Source organism: Varanus komodoensis, unplaced genomic scaffold (assembly GCF_004798865.1).
Source record: "Varanus komodoensis strain SLA01 unplaced genomic scaffold, ASM479886v1 scaffold13_3, whole genome shotgun sequence".
Classification (NCBI taxonomy): Eukaryota; Metazoa; Chordata; class Lepidosauria; order Squamata; family Varanidae; genus Varanus; species Varanus komodoensis.
Genome location: NW_025335409.1, coordinates 15,911,939 through 15,937,210, shown reverse-complemented (window position 1 = coordinate 15,937,210; position 25,272 = coordinate 15,911,939). Strand labels below are relative to the sequence as shown.

At 41.6% G+C, this 25,272-nt stretch overlaps 2 protein-coding genes across 2 annotated transcripts in view; one reads left to right on the top strand and one right to left on the bottom strand.

Moving 5' to 3' along the window:
• Nucleotides 1-2,103: 2,103 nt before the first annotated feature.
• Nucleotides 2,104-21,981, top strand: DCLRE1C (DNA cross-link repair 1C). Its single transcript, XM_044423438.1, has 14 exons — nucleotides 2,104-2,236; nucleotides 4,479-4,530; nucleotides 5,522-5,606; nucleotides 6,684-6,743; nucleotides 7,205-7,260; nucleotides 8,826-8,927; nucleotides 10,353-10,425; nucleotides 11,652-11,792; nucleotides 12,671-12,772; nucleotides 13,590-13,726; nucleotides 15,224-15,278; nucleotides 15,854-15,942; nucleotides 16,958-17,058; nucleotides 18,421-21,981. The coding sequence occupies exons 1-14, from the start codon at nucleotides 2,128-2,130 to the stop codon at nucleotides 19,419-19,421; spliced, it is 2,163 nt and encodes a 720-aa protein (XP_044279373.1). The 5' UTR covers nucleotides 2,104-2,127; the 3' UTR covers nucleotides 19,422-21,981.
• The window catches only part of HSPA14 (heat shock protein family A (Hsp70) member 14), a 17,382-nt gene continuing 12,838 nt past the window's right edge, over nucleotides 20,729-25,272 (bottom strand). The window contains exons 11-14 of the mRNA XM_044423439.1: nucleotides 24,323-24,538; nucleotides 23,008-23,178; nucleotides 21,875-21,945; nucleotides 20,729-21,244 (exon numbers count right to left, since the gene is read on the bottom strand). Of these exons, the coding sequence (XP_044279374.1) occupies nucleotides 21,166-21,244; nucleotides 21,875-21,945; nucleotides 23,008-23,178; nucleotides 24,323-24,538 (537 nt within the window). The 3' untranslated portion in view covers nucleotides 20,729-21,165. The remainder of the gene's footprint in view (nucleotides 21,245-21,874; nucleotides 21,946-23,007; nucleotides 23,179-24,322; nucleotides 24,539-25,272) is intronic.

The following is a 25,272-nucleotide window of genomic DNA, read 5'->3' as shown; positions in this document are numbered from 1 at the left end:
CGCGGTCGCTTAGCAACCGCTAGCATTCCTACTCCCTGGCTCGGGCCAGCCAATGGCAGCTGCCTCTGAGCTACAACGTATCAGCAGACGTATGGGGTGGGAGCGTGCCTTCGTCGACCAATCAGGAACAAAGACGTCACGGCTTCGAGCCAGGCGAGCAGTCGCGGCTTGGCCAAATCGCCTGCTATTTAGTGTGTGTTCTCTTGTAACATGGAGCGGATTGCAAGGAGCAGGCGTATCTTTTAGATTGGGATGCTGGTTTCGCATTTAGGAATAAGGGCCTTTACAGGTCAAAGTAAGCCGTGAGCTATCGTAAATAACGCCCTTATGCAACCAGAGGGTAGTGCTATATGAAACGCCCGGATCCAGCCTCATGTTCGTTCCATGTTCCTCATGTTCAGACTACAGTACAAAACTGCAAGCTAGAACAAAACCTAGCAGCTGTACAAACATTTAAAATACAATACCAAATATAAACAGTCTGAAACCAATAGTTCTGGGAAAGTAAGGTTTTCACCTAGTGTGGGAAAAAGTACAATGAAGGCAAGCCTCTCTGGGAAGTTCCTTCTGCAGGCAAGGTTGACCCTCTTCCTACTACCTAGGAAGATTGCCTACCTAACCTCCTTTGCCAGAGACTCCCTGAGATGAATTAGAAGACACAAGAGGGCTGTCCCCAAGCCAATAAACCTATATACAAATAAGGAATTTGGTACACAGTTTCTATATAAAGTTTGGGCCACACTAAATTATATACCTGTCCACAACACATGATATTTTGGAGGTCAGAAGCACAATCACTTCAGTTGCATAGCCAGGCTGCTCATGCTTCTCTGTATTCAATAAGGAACAGCAAATATCATCTACTTACAAATTGGAGCCTTCAGTCCTCTCTTCAGTCAATACAATACACAGCAACGTTTGAATGCCCTCATAGCAATCCTTACTGGTTCACATCAGGTTGCTGCACCAACATTGCAACCTGACTAACCAACTTGTTTTTGTTAGACGTGAAGTCGTGTCCGACCCATTGCAACCCCCAATGACAACATTCCTCCAGGCCTTCCTGTCCTCCACCATCCCCCAGAGTCCATTTAAGCTCACACCAACTGCTTCTGTGACTTCATTTATCCACCTCATCCTCTGCTGTCCCCTTCTTCTTCTGCCATCTACTGTTCCCAGCATCAGGCTCTTCTCCAGTGAGTCCTTCCTTCTCATTAGGTGGCCAAAGTATTTGAGTTTCATCTTCAGTATCTGGCCTTCTAAAGAGCAGTCAGGGTTGATCTCAAGGACTGACTGGTTTGATCGTCTTGCGGTCCAAGGGACTCGCAGGAGTCTCCTCCAGCACCACAATTCAAAGGTCTCAGTCCTTTTGAGCTCAGCCTTCCTTATGGTCCAGCCTTCATAGCCATATATTGCAACTGGGAAAACCATAGCCTTGACTATACGCACTTTTGTCGGCAGGGCGATGTCTCTGCTTTTTAGTATGCTGTCTAGAGACTACCCAACTACTCTGTTCTAAATATGTTTTTCCGTAGATGTGCTGAAGAGAAGTGGTCTCAGGACAGGCTGGTGACTACTGTCAGGCGAGATCCTTATCAGTGCCAGTTTTTATTCTGACCTTTATGGGAACTATCTTTGGCCCTCCATGGTGATGAAATTACTTTGGAGTGAACTTCAGCACCATGGATAGCACCCATAAAGTTGATAGTGCAAGCTGTACAAGATGAGACCCCTATTTACATAATGTTCTTCTTATACCCCCCATTGGATTAGCGCCCCCTTTCACCGATTTTTGCATAAGCAGCGGTTAGCATCGCCTCAAGTGCATAAAAGGTTGTGCGGTAAAATTAGTGTTAGCGTGAGTTAGAATAAGTAAGGGGTCGTTCAAATAAATAGTTGGAACGTGATGATGTAACGGATGCCTTCGACTTTAGCTTTTCCACGAGGACTGAAATGATCGGGCTGATTGAGCGCTACGTAACCAGGGCAACGGCGCTGCGACCACGCCTCCTTTGATGTCGCGCGTGCCGATGCTTTTCAGTGATTGGCCTCAACCTCAGCCAATAAGAAGGCGGTGTGGAGAAAGCCTGGCGGAAGTGGAGGTCGACGGAGGAATTGCGCAGCGCCATGAGCAGCTTTGGTGGGACCATGCGGGAATATCCGCACTGCTCCATAGATCGTTTCGATCACGAGAATCTGCAAGCCCGGGCTTATTTCCTGTCCCACTGCCATAAGGGTGAGACAACCGGCCCCAGCCTTGCCCCGCGCCTCTCGCGCCGGGGAGGCACGGGAACGATCACTCTGTCGTAGAATAGGGGACGGGATGCCGCCAAGAGGTGGGGACGATGGGAAGGGTGGGACTTCAGGAGCGGGGCCCGCCCCTCTCGTCCACCCCGGGACAGGTCTTCCCAGTGCGACCGGTTCGGCTTAATGGAGTATTAATGCAGTGGGCGGACTGGTCGGTTGGACTGGAGCTCGGCAAGGAGAGTTTGCAAAGGCAGAATCCTAGGCATGTTTAAGACAGGAATGGTTGGGGCATGCTGGGAATTGTAGGACTTACCTCTGTCTAAACATGCCTTGGATTGTGCCTTAAGAAAACTTTACAGAGTGTGAGGAGGTGTTTGAGTAGGTGAAAGAGGCAGCTAGGTGTGGTTTGTTCAGCGATTTAAAAAAGGGGTGGATAGGGATGGTGTGGTGTTAGGGAAAAAGGAAGGGAGGGAGGGGGTTGTTAGGTAAGTAGGACCTCTAAAACTGAGAGAGGGTCCCGAGGACAGGAGGAATTTAAGAGAGGGATGTCCAAGGGAGGGTATGAACCGGGATTTTCTCATTGCAACTAAATTCAAGGATCAGATGGAGGAAGTTACTGTGGCTTAAGGTCTTTAAAAAATGAAAAAAAAAATATGTCAGCTTCCTCATTCTGTGTTGCAAAAGGAAAGAGTTATTTGGGGGAATTCTTTGCATGGATCTCACCTTTCTACCAAGAAAAAATAATACTGAAGGGAGCTTACAATTACAAAACTTGATGGAAGCAGTAATAAAACAAATATTTTACATGCAAATTCAAAACATAATGACAGAAGACTAAAAACGGCATTAATCCAACAGGACTGATTACATAGGCCCACTTGAATAAAACATTCTTTGCACATCTGTGGCAGGGGAGCAGATAGTCAAGAAGGCCCTTTTTATATCACCACCCAACATGCCTCAAAGTGATGGTCTGAAAAGAATCCAAATAGGTTCAAATGGAGGTAGCCTGATCCCAGGCTAGATAGGGATTTATAGGTCAGAACCAGCACTTTGAATTCCTCCCAGAAACAGACTACTGCCAGCAAATCTGTTGCAACAAGGTGCTCACTGTATGCTTACTGGTGCATACAGTATGCTTACTGTAACCAAGCCTGATCAGTCTGGCCACAATTTGTACTTCTGCAGACCTCGAGGGTTTTTTAAAATTTATATATATATATATATATATAAAACTACCTGAAACAATACAGTTAATAGAATAACAATGAGCATAATTAATAATTTCTAATAAGCATAATTAAACAATACAACAATACCACTGCTACCTCTACCAGAACCAACAAATCAAGTCACTGAATGTAAGATCATTCATTCATTCTCTGAATGAATAAAAGACCTTGGGGTTTGATCAGCCCTGTTGATGTCTCCTCACTGTATGTATGAATGGTGTGTTCTGGCTACCTAAGCAATGGTGTTCACAGCCTTAATGTTGGAAACAGAAGAAATTAAGAACGTAAGAGCTTAAGAAGGAATTTTATGGATCAGCCCAGGGGTCCATCAAGTCCATTAATTGTTCGCACAGTGGCCAAGCAGCTGCTCATGGGGAAGCCCATCAGCAGGACATGACTTCAACAGCACTCTTCTGCCTGGTTTCTCCATGGGTTTGCATGGGTATAGGAGACCTGATATGAGACAGTATATGTCTGTCAGGACTAGTGGCCAATAATAGACTTCTCCGTGAATTGGTCCAGTCCTCTTATAAAGCTGTCCAGATTAGTGGCCATCACTTCATCTGGTGTAACTGCACTGCTTTGTGTTGCCTTGATTGTGAACATGTGGCAATATGGTGAAAACTTCAGATCTGCAGATGAAACAAGATACATAAATACTTTGTTCTTAAATGATATTCTCTCCTGTTGATGAGAAAGAAAGCGAAATGTCTCTTCTAAGATGATGCTTGCTATCTACTATTTTTAAAAGTTACTCTTAATGAAAACAGTATTTTAAAATCAGTTAATCTAGGCATTCAGATCATATTGCCATTTTAAAATTCTTTGCAATCAACATGACAAATAGGCAACAGAGAATTCCCAACTGTATTAATTGAGCATGTATATTGAGCCTGCTCATCTGAGCTTCAAAGTGGTGCTGCTGATTAAGACCCAGGACTGAGGGGTGTTTTCAAAGCATGATAGATTTCTGAAAGAAACTTTTTGTTGAATCTTTAGATCACATGCAAGGACTGAGAGCCCCTTCCATGAAAAGAAGATTGGCATGCAGGTGAAGTTTTGTTTCTCTCAACCTTTGTTAAAGTAATGGAACCAATAACTTAAATAGCAGGGAAATTAGATTTCATTCCACCACCTTGGATTCTTTGCATGAATATTTTGCCATAGATAATTATTTATTTATTTCCTTGCTCCTTTGATTTCCTTCCTTTGTTTTTGAGTTTATCTTTGTTTGAATTTGGAGAAGGATTTTGCACATTTTGTCAGTCTGTTAAACATAATTATATTTACTTTGCTAACATAAAAAGTTTCACAATGATGCTTTGTTTTGCCAGAAAAGTAGGTGACCCACATCTTTATAATGTGAAGAGAATTACATATTAGTACACAAAGTTGTAGAAAACTACACAAATATGCAATAGGGCAATATGAAAAGCTAGCAGGTACTGTATCAATTTCTGGTTATTTTATCTGAAGTGTACTTGAAACATTGTGTACTTTATACACAAGTGTACTTTACCACTAACTAAGAGTGGTAAATGGCATGCTGAAAGTTTTCCATTAACATTGCATTCAACTGGAACAAAATTCCCTCATCAGGAACAAGAAGCTTTGCTTCTGTTACCTAGTTCATGCTAGATTGGCTCTTTCATTGGGTAAAGTATTATGGATTTCTGAGGTGAAACACTTTGGATATTTTGGTGTAGCAAGTGTATAGGTCTGAAGGAAAAAGTTGCTTTGCTGTACAAGGGGATGAAAGAGATGAAAGGACATACATTAAAGCAGATGATGTCTGGGAAAGAAGAGCTATCCCAGTGGGATTTTTTTTGCTTTCAAGTAAAAGATGCCTGTACACAGTTCCTCAAGGTGACATGAGGAAAGGTCTGCTTTTTGAGAAACACAAACCCCAAATATATTTGAGGGAATGGAAGAAGTTCTTCAATTCTCTGGATAGTGTGGCATTTCTATACCACTCAATAGCCTAAGCTCTCTGATATAGGCCATGATATATACTAAACCATATATCTCTTTTGTCTTCAAAGCTTGACAGTTTGTTTGTACTGCTCACCAGTGACAAAGGAGTTGCTACTGAGTAATCCACGATATAAATTTTGGGAGAATCACATTGTAAGTTACCTCTGTTCCTGTATATTTTAGTGGCCCCCATTGCATGTCATGACATCAAATTCTGGGTTAATTAACCCATGATTTGCCCTACATGAGCTGTTTTGGCTCATTGGGGGTTGATTCATCATATCTGAACCTGGACACAATAGATTAATTTTGTGTTATACACCCCAGAGTTAACATGAGAATTAATTGTAGGTGAGCTGTGGTTGGATGTTGATTATGTAAAGCTGAAATGGCACGTACCGAGCATACACCAGAGCAAATTGTGAATTAATTAATCCAAGCGTTGCAACCACTACATGTGAAGCAGATCATTGAGTTCAGTGGTTGAACACGGGCATTCTGACAACTTAAAATTGTTCTAACAAGAATTTATGGGAAGGCAGGATAATAACAGTATCAGGAAGTTAAGTCTGCCTAGAAACTTTTACTTCATCTTATAATCCATCTGTCAGATCATAAAGTCCCACAATCTACGAAGGAAAAGTTGCCCTTCAGGCAGAGAGAAATCCATAAGCATCTCACACCAGATTTTTATGATCCTCAGGCTACCAGTTGAGGCAGGGTCTTTTCTTTTCTGAGGAACATCCAGTGAAGCAGTACTGAAAATCAGGCTGCAACGAAACTAAGCAATGTGATTAAGAGAAGGAAGAACATTATTTTTTTTTTTTAAAAGGTGTGCTTTTCTGAGTGAGTTTTGCTACTTGATTTGGTGGGTGTGATTTAGTCATGCTTTGCAAGAAGTACATATTAACAGTTGCTTTTCATAGATTAATGCATCTTTTCCCAAGCTGCTCCCTTTGTTCATTTTGGTCTACAGCTTCTATTGTATCTGATTATTGACCAATTTGTGAGGAGCTGATGAGATTGAAGTCCAAAACATTTGGAGGACACCATTTTGGAAAAGGCCAGATCATTGGTATACCTCCCACAGGCACATATTTACTAGAGGCACAAGTCACTGAAACCTTAATCTACTTACCATGATGCCATAAGAAGATACATTTTAAGTATGTATGAAAATAATTTGTGCCTTTTAGAATGCTCCTTTCTGTGTTTTGTTGTCTACTTTAGGTTGCCCTTGAAGTTGAAACTCCAACACAAATTTCTCTAGTGGAAGAAGCATCTGGTGAGGTAATTATATTGGGCATTTTAAATCTTTAGTCAAAATATTATCCTAACATGGTAGTTGTGCTAATTAAGTTGTAAGACCTCAATCTTAACCAACATAATATAAAACCATGGATTAGGTCAGTTCCTTTTTCAGTCTCTGGTCCAATCTCTTCTTTTTGCTTGTCTTTCGTGCTTCTCTAAAATACATGCTGCTGTGGCACTCCCAAGTCTGCAAGGTAGACTAACAGTGTATTGTGAAAGGCCCTGGACTATGCAGTTGCATCTGTGGAGGACTCAGACAGGCCAAGAAGATGTAATCCTTCCTCCCCTGCTCAGATCCTTAGATGTATTGGATGAATATGGCTTTATTGACTCCACCTTCTTGTCTGCATTTTGACTGCATCCAGGCAAGAATCAATATGCCCATATCTAATATTAACCAGTAAATATATGTCTTTTCTCTTTCCTGTGTCTCCTTTTAGAAAGAAGATGTAGTTGTAACACTTCTGCCAGCTGGACACTGCCCAGGATCCGTCATGTATGCACCTTAGTTCCCCTCAAATAAATTAATGACAGGGATGAAAATGCAAAAAAAAAGTTCTTTTCATTATAGTTTATGCCACTATGTGGGCATAGTTGCAGTTAATTTATTCTAGATACGTTTGTCAAGAGCCTCTCCTGTTCCTGATCATTGGTTTCACAGCCTGCTAAGTTAATGAAGTTGTTTTGCACTTCCCAGTGTACAGTGACATTTGTATTATGCATGTGTCAGTCATAATAACAGCAACAAATGTGTGCTCATCAAGACTTTATGCAAAAGCAGCATGAGACAAAATAACATGAAAGGACAACCAAAGAACAAACAAAATAAAACTAACATTACTTAAAGCAGGCAGCAATTTTAAACACAGCAAGGAGTGAGGAGCTGTGGGATTGGATGTTTCTGTCCTCCTTTGACTTGCATTTTGCTTGCCCACCTTAGTGAGCCTCTATCTTAACCTAGATTGAAATCTGGGGTTTGCATCTTTTCCTATAATTAAGGAAGAAGCTCATTTGCTTTTACTGTCATTGACATTAATGCTGCTGTAACATCAAACAGTACTTAATGCTGACAGAGCAGGGAGATTTTCATGAGAGACCAAGGACAGAGAAGTCACAGTCCTTACAGCCTTCTTAGCATGCTTAAGATATTGAGAATGTCCCATCTGCACTGGTTCTACATGTCCTGCCTCACAGCTGTTTTGGGCTGGGAGGCACATTTTGGGTTTTGGCTGTAGTCGGTGCCATCACAAAATGGCTGCCATTTGGGCACAGCCAATTATAAAACATTATTGCCCACCTTCCTGTCTCATCCTCTAACGTCATTTGGTCATCCCTCCTTTGTCTGCTTCTCCCTTCTCCTCTGATTCAGTTACCACCAGCTTCTGGTTCATGACAGCCCTCTCCCAGTTACCCCTGTGCCATTTCTAAGCCTTTCCATGCACCAGGCAGCAGTGAGGAAGTTAGTTTCTTCTTTGCATCCATTCTGGTTTGGTTTTGGAGATTGTCCAGAAGCACTTCAAAGAGCGATGCTAGCCTCCAGCCACCTTCCATCTTACTTTCTAAAAATGTCACTGGGTCCAAGAGGAGCCCTGAAGCATTCTGAAGAATAGACTTGGCAGGTATCTGGGAACTACTCTGGAACACTCTCCTCCACCATTCAAGGTATAATTAAAAATGTTACAGGTATCTGCAGGGTACTTTGATGGCCATAGACAAAGATAGCAGTAGACCCTACATTTTCTACTCAGATTTACCCTTGCACTACATATTATTCACCTAATCTGTCGGTTACCTGGAAGCCAAGGCCCCTGGACCACCTTCTTTCCTGGCTTTTCCAGGGTTGTCATTTTGCAAAGTTGCCCTTTTCAGTCTTTCTGTCCAATGCACAAATGTCTAAGACTGGAGCTGATGGGGACAGAGACACCAGTCATGGACCTGGCTTGTATATGGCCTTGTTCTTCCCAAGTAGGGTGTGATGGCTTTGGATTGCTTGGAGAACTACTGGTAGAGTAGTCTTTGGGTGATCTGCTGAAACACGTGCAAATATGTGTTTGCATCCAGGTTTCTGTTCCAAGGTGAAAATGGCACAGTGCTGTATACTGGGGATTTCAGACTTGCCAGCGGTGAAGTGGCCCGAATGGAACTTCTGCATTCAGGGAGCAGGTAACTGATGGTAAATGGTATGGCTTTAATGCACTTTGTAGTTGCTTATGGAATCAGTAGATTGGAGTCAGTATGGGCAGAGCCAAAAATCTTTGTGACACTTTGGGGTAAAATAATTCTCTAACTAATATGTTGGTACTTGAAAAAAAGCAGGGCACTTGAACAAATCGCCAGTAAGGACACAAAAGTACTGTGCACAGGGGCTGGTAGTCTCAGAGTGGCTGTAGCAGGCCTGTGGGGAAGTCTCAGCGACGTGACCCTGCTTTGCTTATGGGGAAAACTGCTGTGATCCCAGCCCATGAGCCAGTGCTGTTAGAAGTGTGTCCACCTGGCGCTGTTCAAAAGCCTAGCAGGGGAAATCGGCTGCCCTCATCTTTGACTGGAAAGTGCCCTCAGAAGGGGCCCTTCTGGCAATCGTATGTGCCCAAGACGCAGGATCAAAAAGCAGGCCACCTGCTATTTATTCTTAGCTCTGTGTAGTAGGCCTGTCAGCTGATGTGGTGCCATCTTGTGCGTGATGTCTAAATACTGTCTTCTGCCGCCAAGCATGCCCTAGGCCCTAGAGATGAGGGTCTTGGTGAATATACCATGCACATATGGCAGCCTCATGAAGTTGCTCCTGGCCACAACCCTGGTGAAGCTGAAAGCAATGTAGATAAGAAGTGCTTGGCGCTTGGAAGCTGCCTGTGTCAGCAAGGGTAAAATGGAAGAGAACTGGATAGTGTTCAGTGGTGGGCCCCACTGGGCCCCACCTAGTGGATTGTGGACACTGGAAGTGGGGCCCATCCCACTGGCTAGAGCCAGCTTTGCTCCTCTTTCCCTTGTAGGGAAGGCAAAGCAGGAATGTAGCATGCCTGCTGGGTCCTTCCAGGATCTCCGGACAAAGGCCCTCATCCTCCACCTTCTCCACACCAGGCAGAGAAAGAAGGAGCAAGATGGACTTGGCTGGAACTTCCTGGAAGAAAAAGGGCCTGGCCATTGAGGCTCAACTGATTAAGTGTAAAGCAGTCCAGCACTCAGTTACTGTCCTGCACCTTTTCTCTTGAAGGGGTAGCAGCTTTGGGGAAGGGCCTCACCAAGTCCCCACTGACCAGATGGGCTGGCTTGGTGAGCCAGATCGGTCCATGGGGTGAAGTTTCAGCCTCTTGCAGGGTTATAAGGTGCTTGAACCCGCCTGCAAACAATCTGTGACCTTGCTCTGTGGAAAAGCCAGGCTGTGTGTGTCTGTCTAAACTAAAAATGTCAAAAGCAAGGTGTCAAAAGTCTGGCTTCCAGCTGTCACTCTATGGAATTATAACTATATGGACATTATAGGAAAAATACACCGCTTTCAGGATCTGACAAATCCCAAGTAGATTTATGAACTTTGGGCACCTGATAATGCTATACCTGGGATTTTAACAGTGTTGCCATTCTCTCTCCCAGAGTGAAAGACATCCAGAGTGTGTATTTAGATACCACTTTCTGCGACCCCCGATTTTATCAGATACCAAGCCGGGTAAGTAAGCCAAAGGTGATCACACCTGTCATTGCACTTGCCTTGCTGCTAGCTGGGAAAGTTCTGCATGGAACTTCTGGCTTCCCTGGTGGCACTGTCCTCTGAAATATCAGAGGCTAGAACTCCTAGATATGCCATTAAGACCTTATTGCCAGGCTAAGCTCCAACGGCCCAGGCTTGCTGGGTGTTTGGCTTATATGTTGATGTACATATTATTGAATATCCCAAGCTCTGTTTATCGACAGGACTTGGGATACAAAGCTTTGTTTTGCTTTGTCCTAGGGGCTTGGGTTGCCTGGTTGCCTACCTGTACTCTTTTCTCACTGATGGTCCTGGAAAACAGCCAGAGATCTCCCTGATATCCACCCTTCCTTTTGAGGTGTGCACAAAGCTGGATGGTAGAACAGACAGCTTGCATGCAGAAAACCCCAGGCCAGTTCCCCTTCCAGCATCTCCAGTTCTGGTGGATCTGGTAGCAGAATTAAGAAATTGCCCAAAAACCTCCACTTGAGAGTTGTCAAGGTGGCAAGTGTATTGGCCTAGATCCAGGTGCAGGGAACTTCTGAATCTGCAAGCTAAATAGTGGCCTAAGGGTGTGTGTGTTGGGTGGGGTGGGGGGGTCACCATTCAGCCTACCAACTTATCTTGTAGGCCTTGCCTCCCTCCAGGGACAGAAAATCTCTTATCCAAAGTAAATTATTTCCCCGTGCGAGGGGAAACAATCAGGCCTCCATTGGAGGCGGTGGATGGGACAGTTTTCAGGAATGGAGGTGCTTCTGGAGAGAGGAAGGGATAATTCTTTCCTTCCCGATGCTGCAGCCCTACTCAAAAAATACCCCCACCCCCATCCCATGCTGCAATCAGTGCTTTTCAGTTTGTCAAAGCCTACTTTCTGGCAAGGGGGAACATTTTCAGGAAGAAGGTGTGCATTTTTTGCCTGTACCATTTTGGACAAACAGTGTCAGTGTTGGGATGGCCCTGCCTAGTTCAGGATGTGATCCTGTTCACTGTTGCATGCAGCCCTTGCTGGTCTTGCCTGGAGCCAGTCCAAAGAAAATTCCTCACTTCTGGACTAGATGAGCACAGAGTCTGAAAGAGTGCATGCAGCTTCAGATGTTTGTATTATGTTTGCAACTAAATTCAGTTCAACTTTGATCCACCCCAAATTCATGGCATCACCAGGCTTTAAGCTGAAATCTATAATTTGCCCTCTTTTTCTTTATTAGGAAGAATGTATGAAGGGCATACTAGAGTTAGTACGAAGCTGGATCACTTTAAGTCCCTACCATGTGGTATGGCTGAACTGCAAAGCGGCATACGGATATGAGTATTTATTCATCCATCTCAGTGAGGAGCTTGGAGTCAAGGTAAGATTGCCGTTCATCAGGACTTCTTTTGGAATGCAACAGGAGTGAGTGGCAACCAAATTGCAGAACCAGGCAAGGGCCATTCAGTGATCTTGAAATGAAATTATTCTAAGGACCCACCACCTGGCAGAATGCCACACCTTTCAGGTGTTAGCCTACCATACAAGTTTATTGCACAGTGTCCTAATGACAGGTGCCACCTGCCACAGGGTGGGTTTTGGTGGAAACAAAGAGATCTGTCAACAGAATTAATCAGTTCAAAATATAAGCCAACCTCGGTGCTAATAAGGGAAGACAGAAAAACAATAGAAGTACCAGCCACTTCCTGACTCCCTTGTGTCAACCCCAGTATTGCAATTAGTATGTGGAAATTTTGCAGATAAAAACACACGGTCCAACTGTGTCCTTGTTATTGGGGCCATCATGGTGTAGATCCTCTTGGTGGTGGCTGCCTAGTGAATTAAAATGGATGCACCATGTCTTGAGAAAACTGCCTACAACCTGTAAATATTTCTTCCTGTGGGGACATAAGAACTTGGTCTAAGGTGGGAGTGAGTGACATGTGATTCTACGGATATTTTGGTCTGGAACCCTTATGATCCTTCAGCACTGGTTATATAGGCTAAGGGTTGGGAGCCTTATGTGAAAACATCTGGAGAACTAGAACATGTTCACCATGATCTTAAGTGTTGCAAAGAGGAGCACAGTAATCAGGAAAGGTTCTTTCACATTGTTGGGAGAGTTGGAAACACTGGGCCCAATCCCCGTCTTCCTTCTGTGGTTGCTGTGGTGGTAGAGAGGCCAGATCCTCTAGAATATGGCTTTTATTGACTCTGCTAATGTCTGCGATGGCATTAATCATAAATTCAATTTCCTAGGTACATGTGAATCACTTGGACATGTTTAAGAACATGCCAGAAATCCTCTACCATGTCACTTTAAATCGGTACACCCAGATTCATGCATGTCGCCATCCAAAGGTATGTATTTTATTAGCAATATTGCTGTTCCTTATGGTGCTTGTGTCCTTCTGGACCACAGTTGTCAGACATGTTGAAGAACAATGGGAGAGGGTTGGCTGGAACAGCTTCTGAAGCCCATTGCAAATATTTCCTATCCTGTATTTTATTTTTGGTGTCAGTTTATTTATTAGAAAATTTTCTGCAGTAAAAGAGGGCACTGGAAAAGCTGTGGAAAGTTTTCCATCTCACATCACAGGTGATGAGGTAGCCATATTGTTTCCTCATACCCATCCTGTGCTGTGTCTAGGTTGGGGAGAAAAGAATCTGAAACAACAGACTGTGCGCAGTTGAGGAGTTGGAAGGGTTCACAGTGGAACAAAAGTATATTTCTACAAATGGAAAGAAATTATTTTTCTTTAATTTCATTCAGGTACTTGCCTATCTTATAACTACTACAATTTTTACACTCCAGGCTGAGGTAACTTGTCTGCACAGCATGCATAATACAAGTAAATAAACACAAAATGTGACATCTCAAGGGCTTTAGAAACTTTTCCAATGAAAACAGAAAATTTTCTGATGCAAAGTGCCCTAATTTGCATGTGAAAAGTGCAAATTTAAATGCTTTTGAGAAGCACATATCTTCATGTTTAGCACTGAACTAGAGAAAATGGGATAATGCTAATTCAAAAGAGAATGAACATTGGATGGTTATACTTACAACAAGGAAAGAGAGGTAGTTAGAAGAATTTACAAAATTGCACTAGATATTGAAAAGGGACTTGCTTTTGTGTAGTCTGACAGTTTGTTTCATTTGATACCATCTGCCCAACAGGATGATGAATTCTTCAGGAGAAACAAATTGCCTTGCGGAACAACTTCCCAGAATGGAAAACAGTTGCATATAATTAGTGTCAAGCCATCCACAATGTGGTTTGGGGAAAGGACAAGGAAAACCAATGTAATAGTGAGGTAAGCAGAGCCTACTGTTTTCTTTTCTTAAATGTTTTCAGCTTGGTTATTGCCTTGTTGGATCTTTTCATAGCTTGTTCACCTTGGGAATGTAACTCCACACTCTTCCATGAATAAATTTGTTCTCTAAAACCAAAATTGTATGGAGTGAAGAAAAGGATTGCTGCTATTCAGTATCCGAGTGCCACTTTCTAGGTGCTGTACTGAATGCTAAAAATCTAAAAACTGTACTGCTTGATTAGACTAAAATATTATTGATTTCATTTCTCGTATACCACTACACAGCTAAAGCTCTCCAGACAGTAAAATGCAATAGAAATACAGTGGTACCTTGGTTCACGAACTTAATTAATTCCATGATTCTGGTCGTGAACCGAATTGGTCGCAGTCCGAGTCAAATTTCCCCATAAGGTTCAATGTAAATAAGATTACTCCATTCTGGACCGTATGTAATTTTTTTAGCCACAAAAATATGAAACAAAGTACAGTGCAGTACAGTATGAAGAGAGAGAACACTAACCTTGCTTGAGGCGACTTCTGGTGTGGAGGACAGGAAGGTGGGTGGGGAGGAGGTTATTGTTTGGAGGGAGAGTCTGCGACCGTGATCTCGACTAGAGGAAGCTGCAACCATGTGTCAGAGCAGGGAAGAGGGATGCGTTCATGTTCCTGCAAACACGATTGCGGCCATCTTCCCTGCATGGACATGATTGTGGCCATCTTCCCTGGTCAAACACACTCTGACACGTGGTCGCGGTGCAGGGAAGATGGCTGCGATCATGTTCATGCAGGGAAGATGGCCACAGTCGTGTTCATCACCCGATGCGGACTTTGTGAACAGAAGCAAAATTGCAAAACTTTCTGTTCGTGAACTGAATTATTCGTGAACAGAAGTGTTCGTGAACCAAGGTATTACTGTACCATAAAATCAGAAAAAAAAGTTTAAAACAAAAAGCAAACAATAAAGAATGACTCTGAAGAACACCTGTGATGATTAATCCCTTGGAAACTCCTGGGTAGCCACGTCAGTATTTAAAAGCCTTGGAACCTAGTACATGGCACATTTGGTGCCACCTAGGCCACAATGGGGAGGTTGCTGACAGGGGGCAATCACCAAGAAATCCTTCCCCCTTGCTGCCATCCTTCACATTTCCCATGCAGTCCAATACTTTCTCCCAAGCAGATGGTAATCAAGTAGCCCTAGAAGGCTGCAAACAAGGGGGCATTTATTATATTTTTTTGTCCCTACCATCTGGTTCTTGTAGGTATAGGGTCTCTGAACATGGATGTGGTGAAAAGCCTTGGAGCAACCTAGTGCATAATTCAAATAACGAATGCCATGGGTTAACTAAGATTCAGTGGGAAGTTTCATACTTCAGAAAATGTTCTGCTATTCCTCAAAGCAGACTCTTGTAAGAAATGCTGCTTTTGTTCTTAAGTGACATTCACATATTAATAAACAGCAAGAAAAAATGTATTCAATTTATGGTTTCTGTTTAGGACGGGGGAGAGTTCATACAGAGCTTGCTTTTCATTTCACTCTTCGTTCAGTGAGGTACGTAGCTCATCCTTGCCTCGTAAAATCATAATTCTGTATAGCCTGCATGTAGCACGATACTCTGTTTATAATAGGAGTGGGGAACTGGAAGCCTCTGAGGTCCACCAGATGCCAAGCCCCATCCCCAGGTCCCACCATGTTTCCCCAAACACTGATTGTTCGCTGGTTTCCCAGGTTTTGTGTGTTTCCCCCGCATTTTGAAAGGCTGAAATACTTCTCCTAAGGCTTGGTTGCCTGCTGTAAGAGCTTGCAGGTATTTTGGCCCTGCCCCTTTTGCCTTTGTGCCCCCCCCCCCCCACTGGAATCCTCAATTGAGTATGTCCTTTGGGCTGAAAAAGGCCCCACCCACCCCCATTTTGTAACACACTGAACACTTATTGTAGGCATTGCCCTTACTTAGATCTGTTGCATGGGTCAGTGGATCATGTTGGATTTGGGAGTCCTTTACCATCTTGTTTTTCGGTTAATCATTATCTACCTCTCAAGGCTGTTGCAAATCATAATGCAAAAAAGGATTATTAGGATGGTAAAGCATTATTTCTTAATAATTCCTCTTCCAATCTCCTTTCTAGATCCAGGATTTCTTGAAGTATATTTGCCCGGTGAACGTGTATCCCAATGTGATTCCAGCGGGTGCAACAGAAGACAGAGTTCTAGAAATGTAAGTTTCTGATTCTTTACTTTGGTCCCTTTTGCTATATTGACCATATTACTTCGGTCACCAGATTTTGTAGAAACTGTTTTAGGCTCTCCAAAATATTTGGATCATGGTCACCAATCATTAGGAGAATCTGCTGTATTGTAAAATCGTCTAACAGTGATTTTTCACTGGGATGTCGAATCCTCATGTCTTGTGCAGTGTAGTAAAACATGCTGTTTTCAGGAGGGTACATCCGTTGCAGCAAAATCAGTCTTGTGGCACCTTAAAAACCAGCAAATATTTTCTAGTGTAAGCTATTGTGAACTATATCTCATTTTATCAGATGCATAGGATGTCATTGAGTTTCAGGAATAGGGTATACATGTTTGTGAGGGGAATTGTAGACAGTGAGAGCAAGGGGAAATTAAAAGTAGAAAGTACTGACAAAGAATCACATTATTAACTTTAGCCACTTGGAAGTATTAAAGAGCTGGAAGGATTCTTCACTGTGATTACAAAATACTGATATTGCTGGCATCTGGTAACTTCAGAGAAAGTGGCTTGTTTTCTGCAGGAGGAAGACAGTGTTAAAGTGGGACATACCACATGATCGTGCCTAGGTTTTTCTTTAGTCAGGATTGAGTAACAGGCCGGCAAGTAATGCTTCTGATAGTGCATTCCAAATCTTGACATTTTTCTTACTTTCAAGATTGAATTTCAGCAGAGCTAAATGAGATGAAAAATCAAAGAGGGACTAGGTAATGTTTTACTAGCCTGAAATGCTTTCAGTGAGTGCCAGTGTAACATAGTGGCTAGAGGCTTGCAGTGGGATTCAGGAAATCCAGGTTGTGGCCCTCACTCAGCCATAAAGACCACTAGGACTTTGGTTAAGTTACTGACTCTTAGCCTAACCTACCTCACTGGGTTGCTGTGAGGATAAAATGCAAAGGAGGGTTACATAAGATGCCTTGAGTTCGTTGCAAAAAGTAAAAAGGGAGTTACAAATGTAATAATAAATTGTTACTATTTTCTTCAGCTTAAAGCCGTTCTGCAGAATGTACAGCAAAAATAACGTGCCAAAGTACAAACCTCTTGGAACACTGAAAAGGACCAGAGTCTTGGAGTTTACTGATGCAGGTAAAAGAAGAGTCCTTCTCTCTCTTTCTACGAGGACATGTAACAGATGGCCAAAGAGAGAGAGATTTTATGGTTTGGAAACTGTAAATCATGCTTATGCCATGATTACATATCTATAAAAATGCATTGTATTTCTTATGTATGCATCCTGGCCTTCATCTAAGGAGCACAGATGACTTAATTTCCCATCCCCCATGTCACCCTCGCAACAAGCCTATGAGATAGGTCACATTGGTAGAAGACTATTGGCCAAAATCACCATCAGATGACCTAGTGTGGACTTACATGTGGTTGTCTGCAATTCAGCACTCATGCCACTAGACCATGTTGGCACATTCCAGAAAATATCCCTCATACAGTTGTTTTGAACTCAGAGCAGCTCACACAGAACTGTCCCAGGCTTATGAACTGGGCACACTTGTACAGAGGCCGTTTGAAATAGCACTCACGTCGATGCAGTTGCTGCAATGAAATCAGCTTCAAAGGGTGCCACTGCTGCTGGATGCATTTACAGCCAGAATTGCTCCAAGCACTACAGCCCTCATTTCAAAGGTGAAATGATGTGCTAGAACACACCAGAAGTAACATGCTTCAAACAAAGTTTCAGAGTGTGTGTGCTAGATGTGGCAGACTAGACCTAGTTATAACCAACAGAAGCTGAGATGGCCAAGCTTTCTGTATCACTTAGAAGTTCTTATGTGACTGAATTTTTCATTTAAGCAAACCACCCCCACCCTTCTCCACATTGAAAATTAACACAGCAGGAAAAAGGATTCTAAACTAAGTTTTCTGGCGTATCAGTTTTTTGTATGGGGGGGTTGATTTTTTGCATTGAAAAGTACTTCATATGGAAGCCTCCACCTGAGTCTGAGATCACAGGTTCATACATCTAAGTCTTGGGCTATACTATTTCAGGTGAGGAAATTGCATCTTGGATGCTCATGAATGAAAGCTGGCTGAGGTAACCTATTTCTCCAAAGTTCTAGTTCTCTTTGTGTGCAGGGAGTTGTAATTTCCCCCAAAACAGTATGTAAAATTATGTCATTTTAATAGATCTTACGGTTTAAATTATATACATCCAATTTTTATTGTTTTCAGTTATTATTACCACTACATACTTTTAGAATTTTAATCTTTGTAAATTACTTTGTAAATTACAACCAGAAAACTTTGGTTGTTTGGTGGCATAGAAATGTAATGAATGAACCAATTTGCCTCTCCGTTCTGTCTAATGTTTGAAGTGGTACATACCAGGAAAAGTTGTATCATATGATTCTAAGGCATGTGTAGATTAGAGTGGTTTAAAGTTATCTTGACACCTTCTGTGATATTGTTTGTTCTTCTGTTTTTCTATTATGACAGATGGAGGTGGTGATGATGATCTCTTTGATACTGAACTAGTTCCTCTAAAATGCAAGATTCCAAAACTGTTGGCAAAGACTACATCCTCTCAGAATAAGCTTCTTCCCAAATACCATCAAGACAGTAATACAAGTTGCTTTAGGGCATTTTCCATGCCTATGTTGAAAGTAGATTTCATAGAGTGTGAAGAAGCCAATGATGAGGATGAGGATGAGGATGAGGAGGAAGAATCTAAAATAGTTTCAGATGAAATTCTTCCACGTAATGCCGATTCCGCTGCTGTCTTGCAAAATACAGGACTGGTCTGTTCAGAGCCCACTTGCAAGCAAAATGAGAACCAGCAGCAGTCTGATTTGCAAATACCAAAGTGGGATGCCTTCTTTAAGTGTCATATGGAAGATACAGACACCTTTGAACATGAGGACAATGCTCCACCTGTTACAGATTCAAGTGAGCCCCAGTCCCCCAACCTTTACAGTGACAATGAAGACTTGAGTGACTCTACTCATATCTCTTCCCAGAACTCTTCCCAGTCAACACACATATCGGAACAAGAGAGTCAAGGGTGGGACAGCCAAATGGATACTGTACTTATTTCCTCACAAGAACGAAGGATTCTCGAGCTCAGCTCTTTCAAGAGGGGACTAGACAGAGCGATGTTCTTTGCATCTCATCTCTCTCCTGGGGAAAGCAAAATGGACTTGCAAAGTGGCAGGCCTTGGGAGCAGGGTGTCCCTTCTTCCAACAAGATAAGCTCAGAGTGCAAGGCCAAGGTCCAGGAGGTGAGCAGAGCAGCACCTACTCTGACACACAGTGTACAGACACAATCAGCACCTGAGAGGTGCAAAGAAGAAAGCTGCACACTTGGCCCTGAAGCTCAGCAGGATTCTCAGAGCTCTTCTGACTTTGAAGTCCCCCCCACCCCTGGGGCAGAGGTTCCTAAAGCAGACCAACTGTGCAACCTGTATATAAAGCTGGCAGCAGGAGAAAGCCTGAACTGACTGGGAAACAAACCAAAAGCCCTTCATTTCTTTCCTAGCAGTCAGCCTGCTTAAATCATGTATTCTAACCAGTGACCCATGTGCAATTCGAGTTTGTGCCTTTGAACCTGATGGCACGTATGGCTTCCTGGGATCTTCGTCTTGCATACAAAGTCACTCTTCTTGCAGTTAATTTTTAATAGGAATGCACTACATTCACCTATTAAAAGACTTAAAGAGAAAATAGTGGTCTAACCAAAAACAAATTGCACACTGTAATTCAGAGTTCCAGAAAAGAAACCAGTAACGTTCTAGTAGTTAAAAACAAAAAAAACCCTAAGCAGAATGATTGCAGAAACCAGTTTTGGTAATTTGTATACAGATCATATCTTCCCATAGCGAAACACTGAAATTTCAAATTCTGTCTCTATAGTATATATGTAGCAGGTATTTGTCTTTATTTTATAAAGTTTTAAATATTTTAAGGAACACATTTTATACTCATTCAGGTTTGTGTGTATCTTTAGTTCAGATTTGTGGTTCAAAACCTTATTGTTTAATGTTCTCCAAAGGGAGTTATGCATTCGTGAAAAGGGACACTTTTTGTGCACAAAACTTTTAATTATTTGAAGTATACCCCATTGACCCAAGAAGAGGGTACATATTGCATATGTGAAAAAACTGGCATGGGACAGTGAAAAAGGGATTACTGGGCAAAGTATAGAACAGGCTCTGTTCTATAATTTCAATGGGAGAATTAAGAATGTAAAATGCTTAACTTCAGTTAGATTATGCCTGTTCTCAAAACTAAGGTGAATGTGGAGGCAGACAGGAATATGTCACTGAGTATGTTTGCAGGAATAAGCAGTGAGATGATGCTGAATTATTTTTTAAAGGGGATTGTAAAGAACTTCAAAAGATCTCTCCTAAGGGGGAGAATGGACAGTGAAATGGCAAATGCAGTTCAATTTAAGCAAGTGGAAAGAAGATTGGTTAAAAAAAAATCTAATTCCACATATCCGCTGACCCGTCAGATCCAAGCTGGTGATGACTGAGCAAGTGCATTTCAGGTTGTAGTGAATGCTTCAATGAAAATGTCAAGCTAGTGTGTGGCTGCTGTGAAGTGAGGCAAATTCCATGCTGGGTATATTAGAAAGGAATTGAAAATCTGCCCTACCAACTTAACCACCATTATCTAGGAAGAAAGGCCAAGTGCAAATCAATACTTAAGAAGTTTAGCTCAGGGTAAGCCTACCTAGTGACTTTTGTGTAATGGCAATAAAAGGCTTTGAAACCAAGTGTTACTAAAAATGTTTGTATGCAGGAGATACAAGAAACAATCTTTTATTACTATTCACAGTAACAAATACTCAAATTATACTTTCTAATACACACTGTTCATAAAATAATTAATCCAGTTTGACAACACCACAAATAATGTAGCCTGCCTTTATTATTTCCACCTACCTTATCCACAGTTAAGAAACTTTTGGTTTCCTTTGGCTGCAACTTGGTCATTTGACTTGTGAGTTGGCTGTGATTGAGTGATACATTTTTATGCAGTTCTTTTAGGGGGTATATTATTAAATACCACATATGTTGTCAGCTACCTCTTATACAATGATCAACTTTCCTCTTTTCAAATGTCACCTGCAGCTTTGTATTTTCAATGCTTCTTGACAATTATGGGAACTTATGGCATCTTCCAATTACAATCTTTGTTTAAACAAGTACTCAAGAAACCACAAGCTCTTCCAAATTAAAACTATGAGGCCATTTCCACAGTAATGGCTTCACATTTTCCAGTATCTTGATCTGTGCAGGTAATATGTAATGACCCATCCCTAAGGAAAAAAAAGAAAGGTACTTTTATAGCACAAACATCTGAAAACTAGAAAGCCATCTGTATGCAAAGTCTTCAGAAGTGAAATCAGTGTGTGCATTTATCATCTTATGCCTAGTCATACAGGAAGGCCCTATTCAGCACTGGTTCCCCTCCCTCTGCCATTACAGAAAAACTGACATCATTCTGGGAAGAATAATGCTACTAGAATTCTCTGATACAGCCTTGCAACAGCGGACAGGTGTGGGAAATCTCAGAACTGCTGCTGCCTACAAAGTGTAGTCCACTCTGTCAGTCCTAATTGATTGTGTAGAGAAGTGGGACCCCAGAAAGCAGTACACCAGTTACAAGAATGATGTCTAACAACTGACTGGAGCATGAAGAACCATGCTGTCTCAGATGTTTCAAAAGTCTGGGAAATGTATTCAATTTCAAGAGAGGAGGACTGAGCAAAAAGAGAACAGCTGTTTCCTCATGCCCAAATATCTTACTTGGATTTTTCACTGCAACATTTTGGAAATACGTATGATTACCAACACTCTGGACTAGAAAAATCATCAAATTCTTCGGGATTTGTAATTTGTATGCAATTAATGTATTGAACCTGAGTAGTATTTTTGTTTCTCAATACCTTTTCATTGTAAGAACAGTTAGTATATCATGCAGACCGTCTTCCTTTACATCTAAATCCTGAAGTACAATCTGTTCGAAAATAAAGAAAAATATTGAAATACTTTATACATCTAATACATTTTAGCCAGCTGGATCACTGGAAAACCTAGAAATGTAGTAGAGACTGGATTTAAAAGCACTTTGTTTTACATGACTGATCAGGTTCAGACAACTGCAGCTCTCTTTAATCTGTAGCACCCATGGGCACCAGGTTACATATGCAACCCCAGCTCAGGGCATACAAACGGGGCAAGTGTGAGTTAAACCTTTACATAATCCAAAAATTAGACTGGAGACATGCAAGGCTTCCAGGGATCACACATTCAAAATGATGGCCCCACACTGTACAAATTCACCATGATGCATGACAGGCTGTTGGTAATATGGAACACACCTGACACATGTACGAAGACTAAACTGTTACAATTCAGCTACAATAAAATGTCAAGGTGATTTAGGAAAAGGGCAAAAGCTGACTACAGAGGACAAAGCGTCCTCTGAAATAGGCCAATTTTAAAAGATTCTTGCAGCCTATGTAATATCAACTCTATCGAAAAAACACTATAAGGATTTGATCTTTCCCTAGTTCCTCTGACTGATTTAATAACCTACAGTTTCTTGATAAACCCTGAACACAGACTAATATACAATAATGGACTGGTATCAAGACCTTACATGTTACAATACTACTAAAAGCTTGTTTCAAAGCCTCCTTATTAGTTCACTCTGTAACAAAGGAAGAGTTTAGTAAAACACTGTCTTTTGAAAAGATAGTTCAGTAAAAGCTACTCCGTGTTGTTTCCCATTCAATTATTTCTTTAAAATAACTTTGTACACAGTGGTTTTATATTGACTTTTAAAAAACCTAAACTTTAAAAACTGGATTTCTCAATCCTGACCTACAAACAACATTTATGAGGTCAAGAATTTAAGAAGGATGAGCTTTAAATATCTACTGAATATACAAATAAGATATGCAACTACCAAGGTGCAATTTTACACAAAACTTGAAGTATGCCCCACTGAACATAGCTGAACTTACTTCTAAGTAAACACACATGACTTCGCTGTTAAAAAACAATTTTCTTTTACCTGTGCAAATCTGTCATCCTCTTTGACTGGGCTTTTTTCCAAAGACTCATATAATTCTAGACAGACAGAGGAGTTGCTTCCTGGAGCTTGTAGAGTATGCTGCCTTCGAGCTGGCAAAGGAGTTCCTGATGGAAATACTACCATGAATTTATCATCCATCTCATCCACTACCTACCAAATGAGAGAGAGTTGCAACATCAGTATTTTGCAAAAACTTTGCTTTGTGCCTTTGCTTACCACAATTATAGGGAGAAAAATAGTACAATGCACAGACTGACCCTTAGTAAAAAAAAAAAAAGTATAATTTTGGATAAGGCTTTTTAAAGTATTTGACCAAGTTCTATTTAATATGAAAACATGAAAGGAAGGATTATGGGTTCTGTTATAGGATATGCCTATGCAAAAGAGTATTTGGGTGCAAGTTCCTATGGGATCTTATAAAAACCCAGGCCAACACACTTTCCTTCAATTGAAAACCACCTGGAAGAGGCATATATTAAAGGCACAATCCTCTTGTAATGACAGTTAATTCTCTGAATTAGGGAGACTTATGCTTATCCTATGCTGGGGGGGGGGGACAGAGGGGTGGGACACAAAGAGTGGCAGATGCAAATCCTCCCTGACTCATGTCCTGCATTTTTATTAGATAGGCTCTTCTATCTGATTAGCAAAAGCATTTTGGAGGGGAAAGAAAGGAAGTTGAAGAGGTCCCAAGACACCTTCTATCCTGGCATCTTCTTTCCTTTTCTGCTCTAAGGTTGCATTCCCAGCCTCAGAAAGATCCTGGCAATGGCTCTTGCTAACTACAAGGGAAGGGAAATATAGCTTGCAGCTCCCCTGTTCCAAGGTCAAAGTGCCATCTCTGACCTTGGATCTGGGAATTCAAAAGCATCCTATGGTTCCCCAGAAGTGTTTCTACAGGCTGTAGGATTGCTCCAACAAAATGGTTAACATCCTATCTTAAGGATGTGTGTTGAAATAAGGTAGTTTGCACATTAAATACACATTTTTATTATGTTTGGGTCACTTAGACCCTTTTCCTTTGGACAGTCTCCTCCTGATCCACTCCCTTTAAATGGGATCCAAGTGACTCCAGGATGCTTTTGAGGAAACTCTCACATTAAATGCCCCTTCCACACACACAGAAACACAATACAGTAATAGTGAAAGGTATGTAACACACCTCAGTAAGAAAGAAAGAATGATAAGTAAGAAATAGAGCAGATTGGAAAGAAATCTGTTTCTATATACCCATGGAGTTGTTAACTCTCTTGTGCTTTTAAGGTAACAACTACAGCAGCTCTATTAATCTTACCTTAACTAATATATCTTTGGCAGAACATTCAATAGACAACATCTCATCATCTAAAAAGGTATTCTCTTTTCCTAACAAAATCCCAGCTTCTATGGCAGCCCCAATGGGAATGACCTCATCTGGAGGAATAGAATTCAGCAGTTCAACAGTAGGGAAAAGTTCTTTGATCAACTGCTGCAGTTTTGGGATTCGAGCAGATCCACCACAGAGAACTACCTAGAAGACATTAAAATATTAATGACATCAAAACTGAGAACAGTACTTTCGAAAACATAAACAAAAAATGGCATACACCCAGAAGTGAATATTCAGACTTCCTTTCGGAAATCATACTCAGACAGAATATTGTGAAAATTTAACTTAAAAACCCCATACAGACTGCACATGCATTCACGATTTGGAGGGATGAGATCCTTATATGAATCCCTCCTGTTCTCAGGCAAAGTACTTAGATTCCATATTGAACTCTGTCCCCAGCCACCAAAAATGTAGTGCAGAACAAATTATGTTGTTATAAGCACATTGATGCCAAAAGGCTGGTGCTGCTGAAGCAATTAATCGCTCAATCTTGCTCTAACAAATGAATAAGGAAAAGCAGTCAGCATTTCTAGTTCTGAACTATTTGGTAGCTTACAAGTAAATGTGGAAGTAGTTCCTAAGTGTTCTATACCAACCCTGCCCCCACCCCCGCCACTTAACATACCAAAACAACTGGAGTTTCAATACTCTCTTATCTCTGTTCTGACAGAGGTCTCTCATATCAAATGTTTAATATTATGAGTCCACAAATAATCTATACAATTCATTTGTGACACATCAGTTGTTCCAACAACAAACCAAGGAAAAGAGCAACAAACCAAAGGAAAAGAAGAAAACCAGAAAGAGCATTCCCTATCCTATCACCCAAAAACAGTATTTACTAACCTGAAATGTTCATGGGTGAGTAGCCA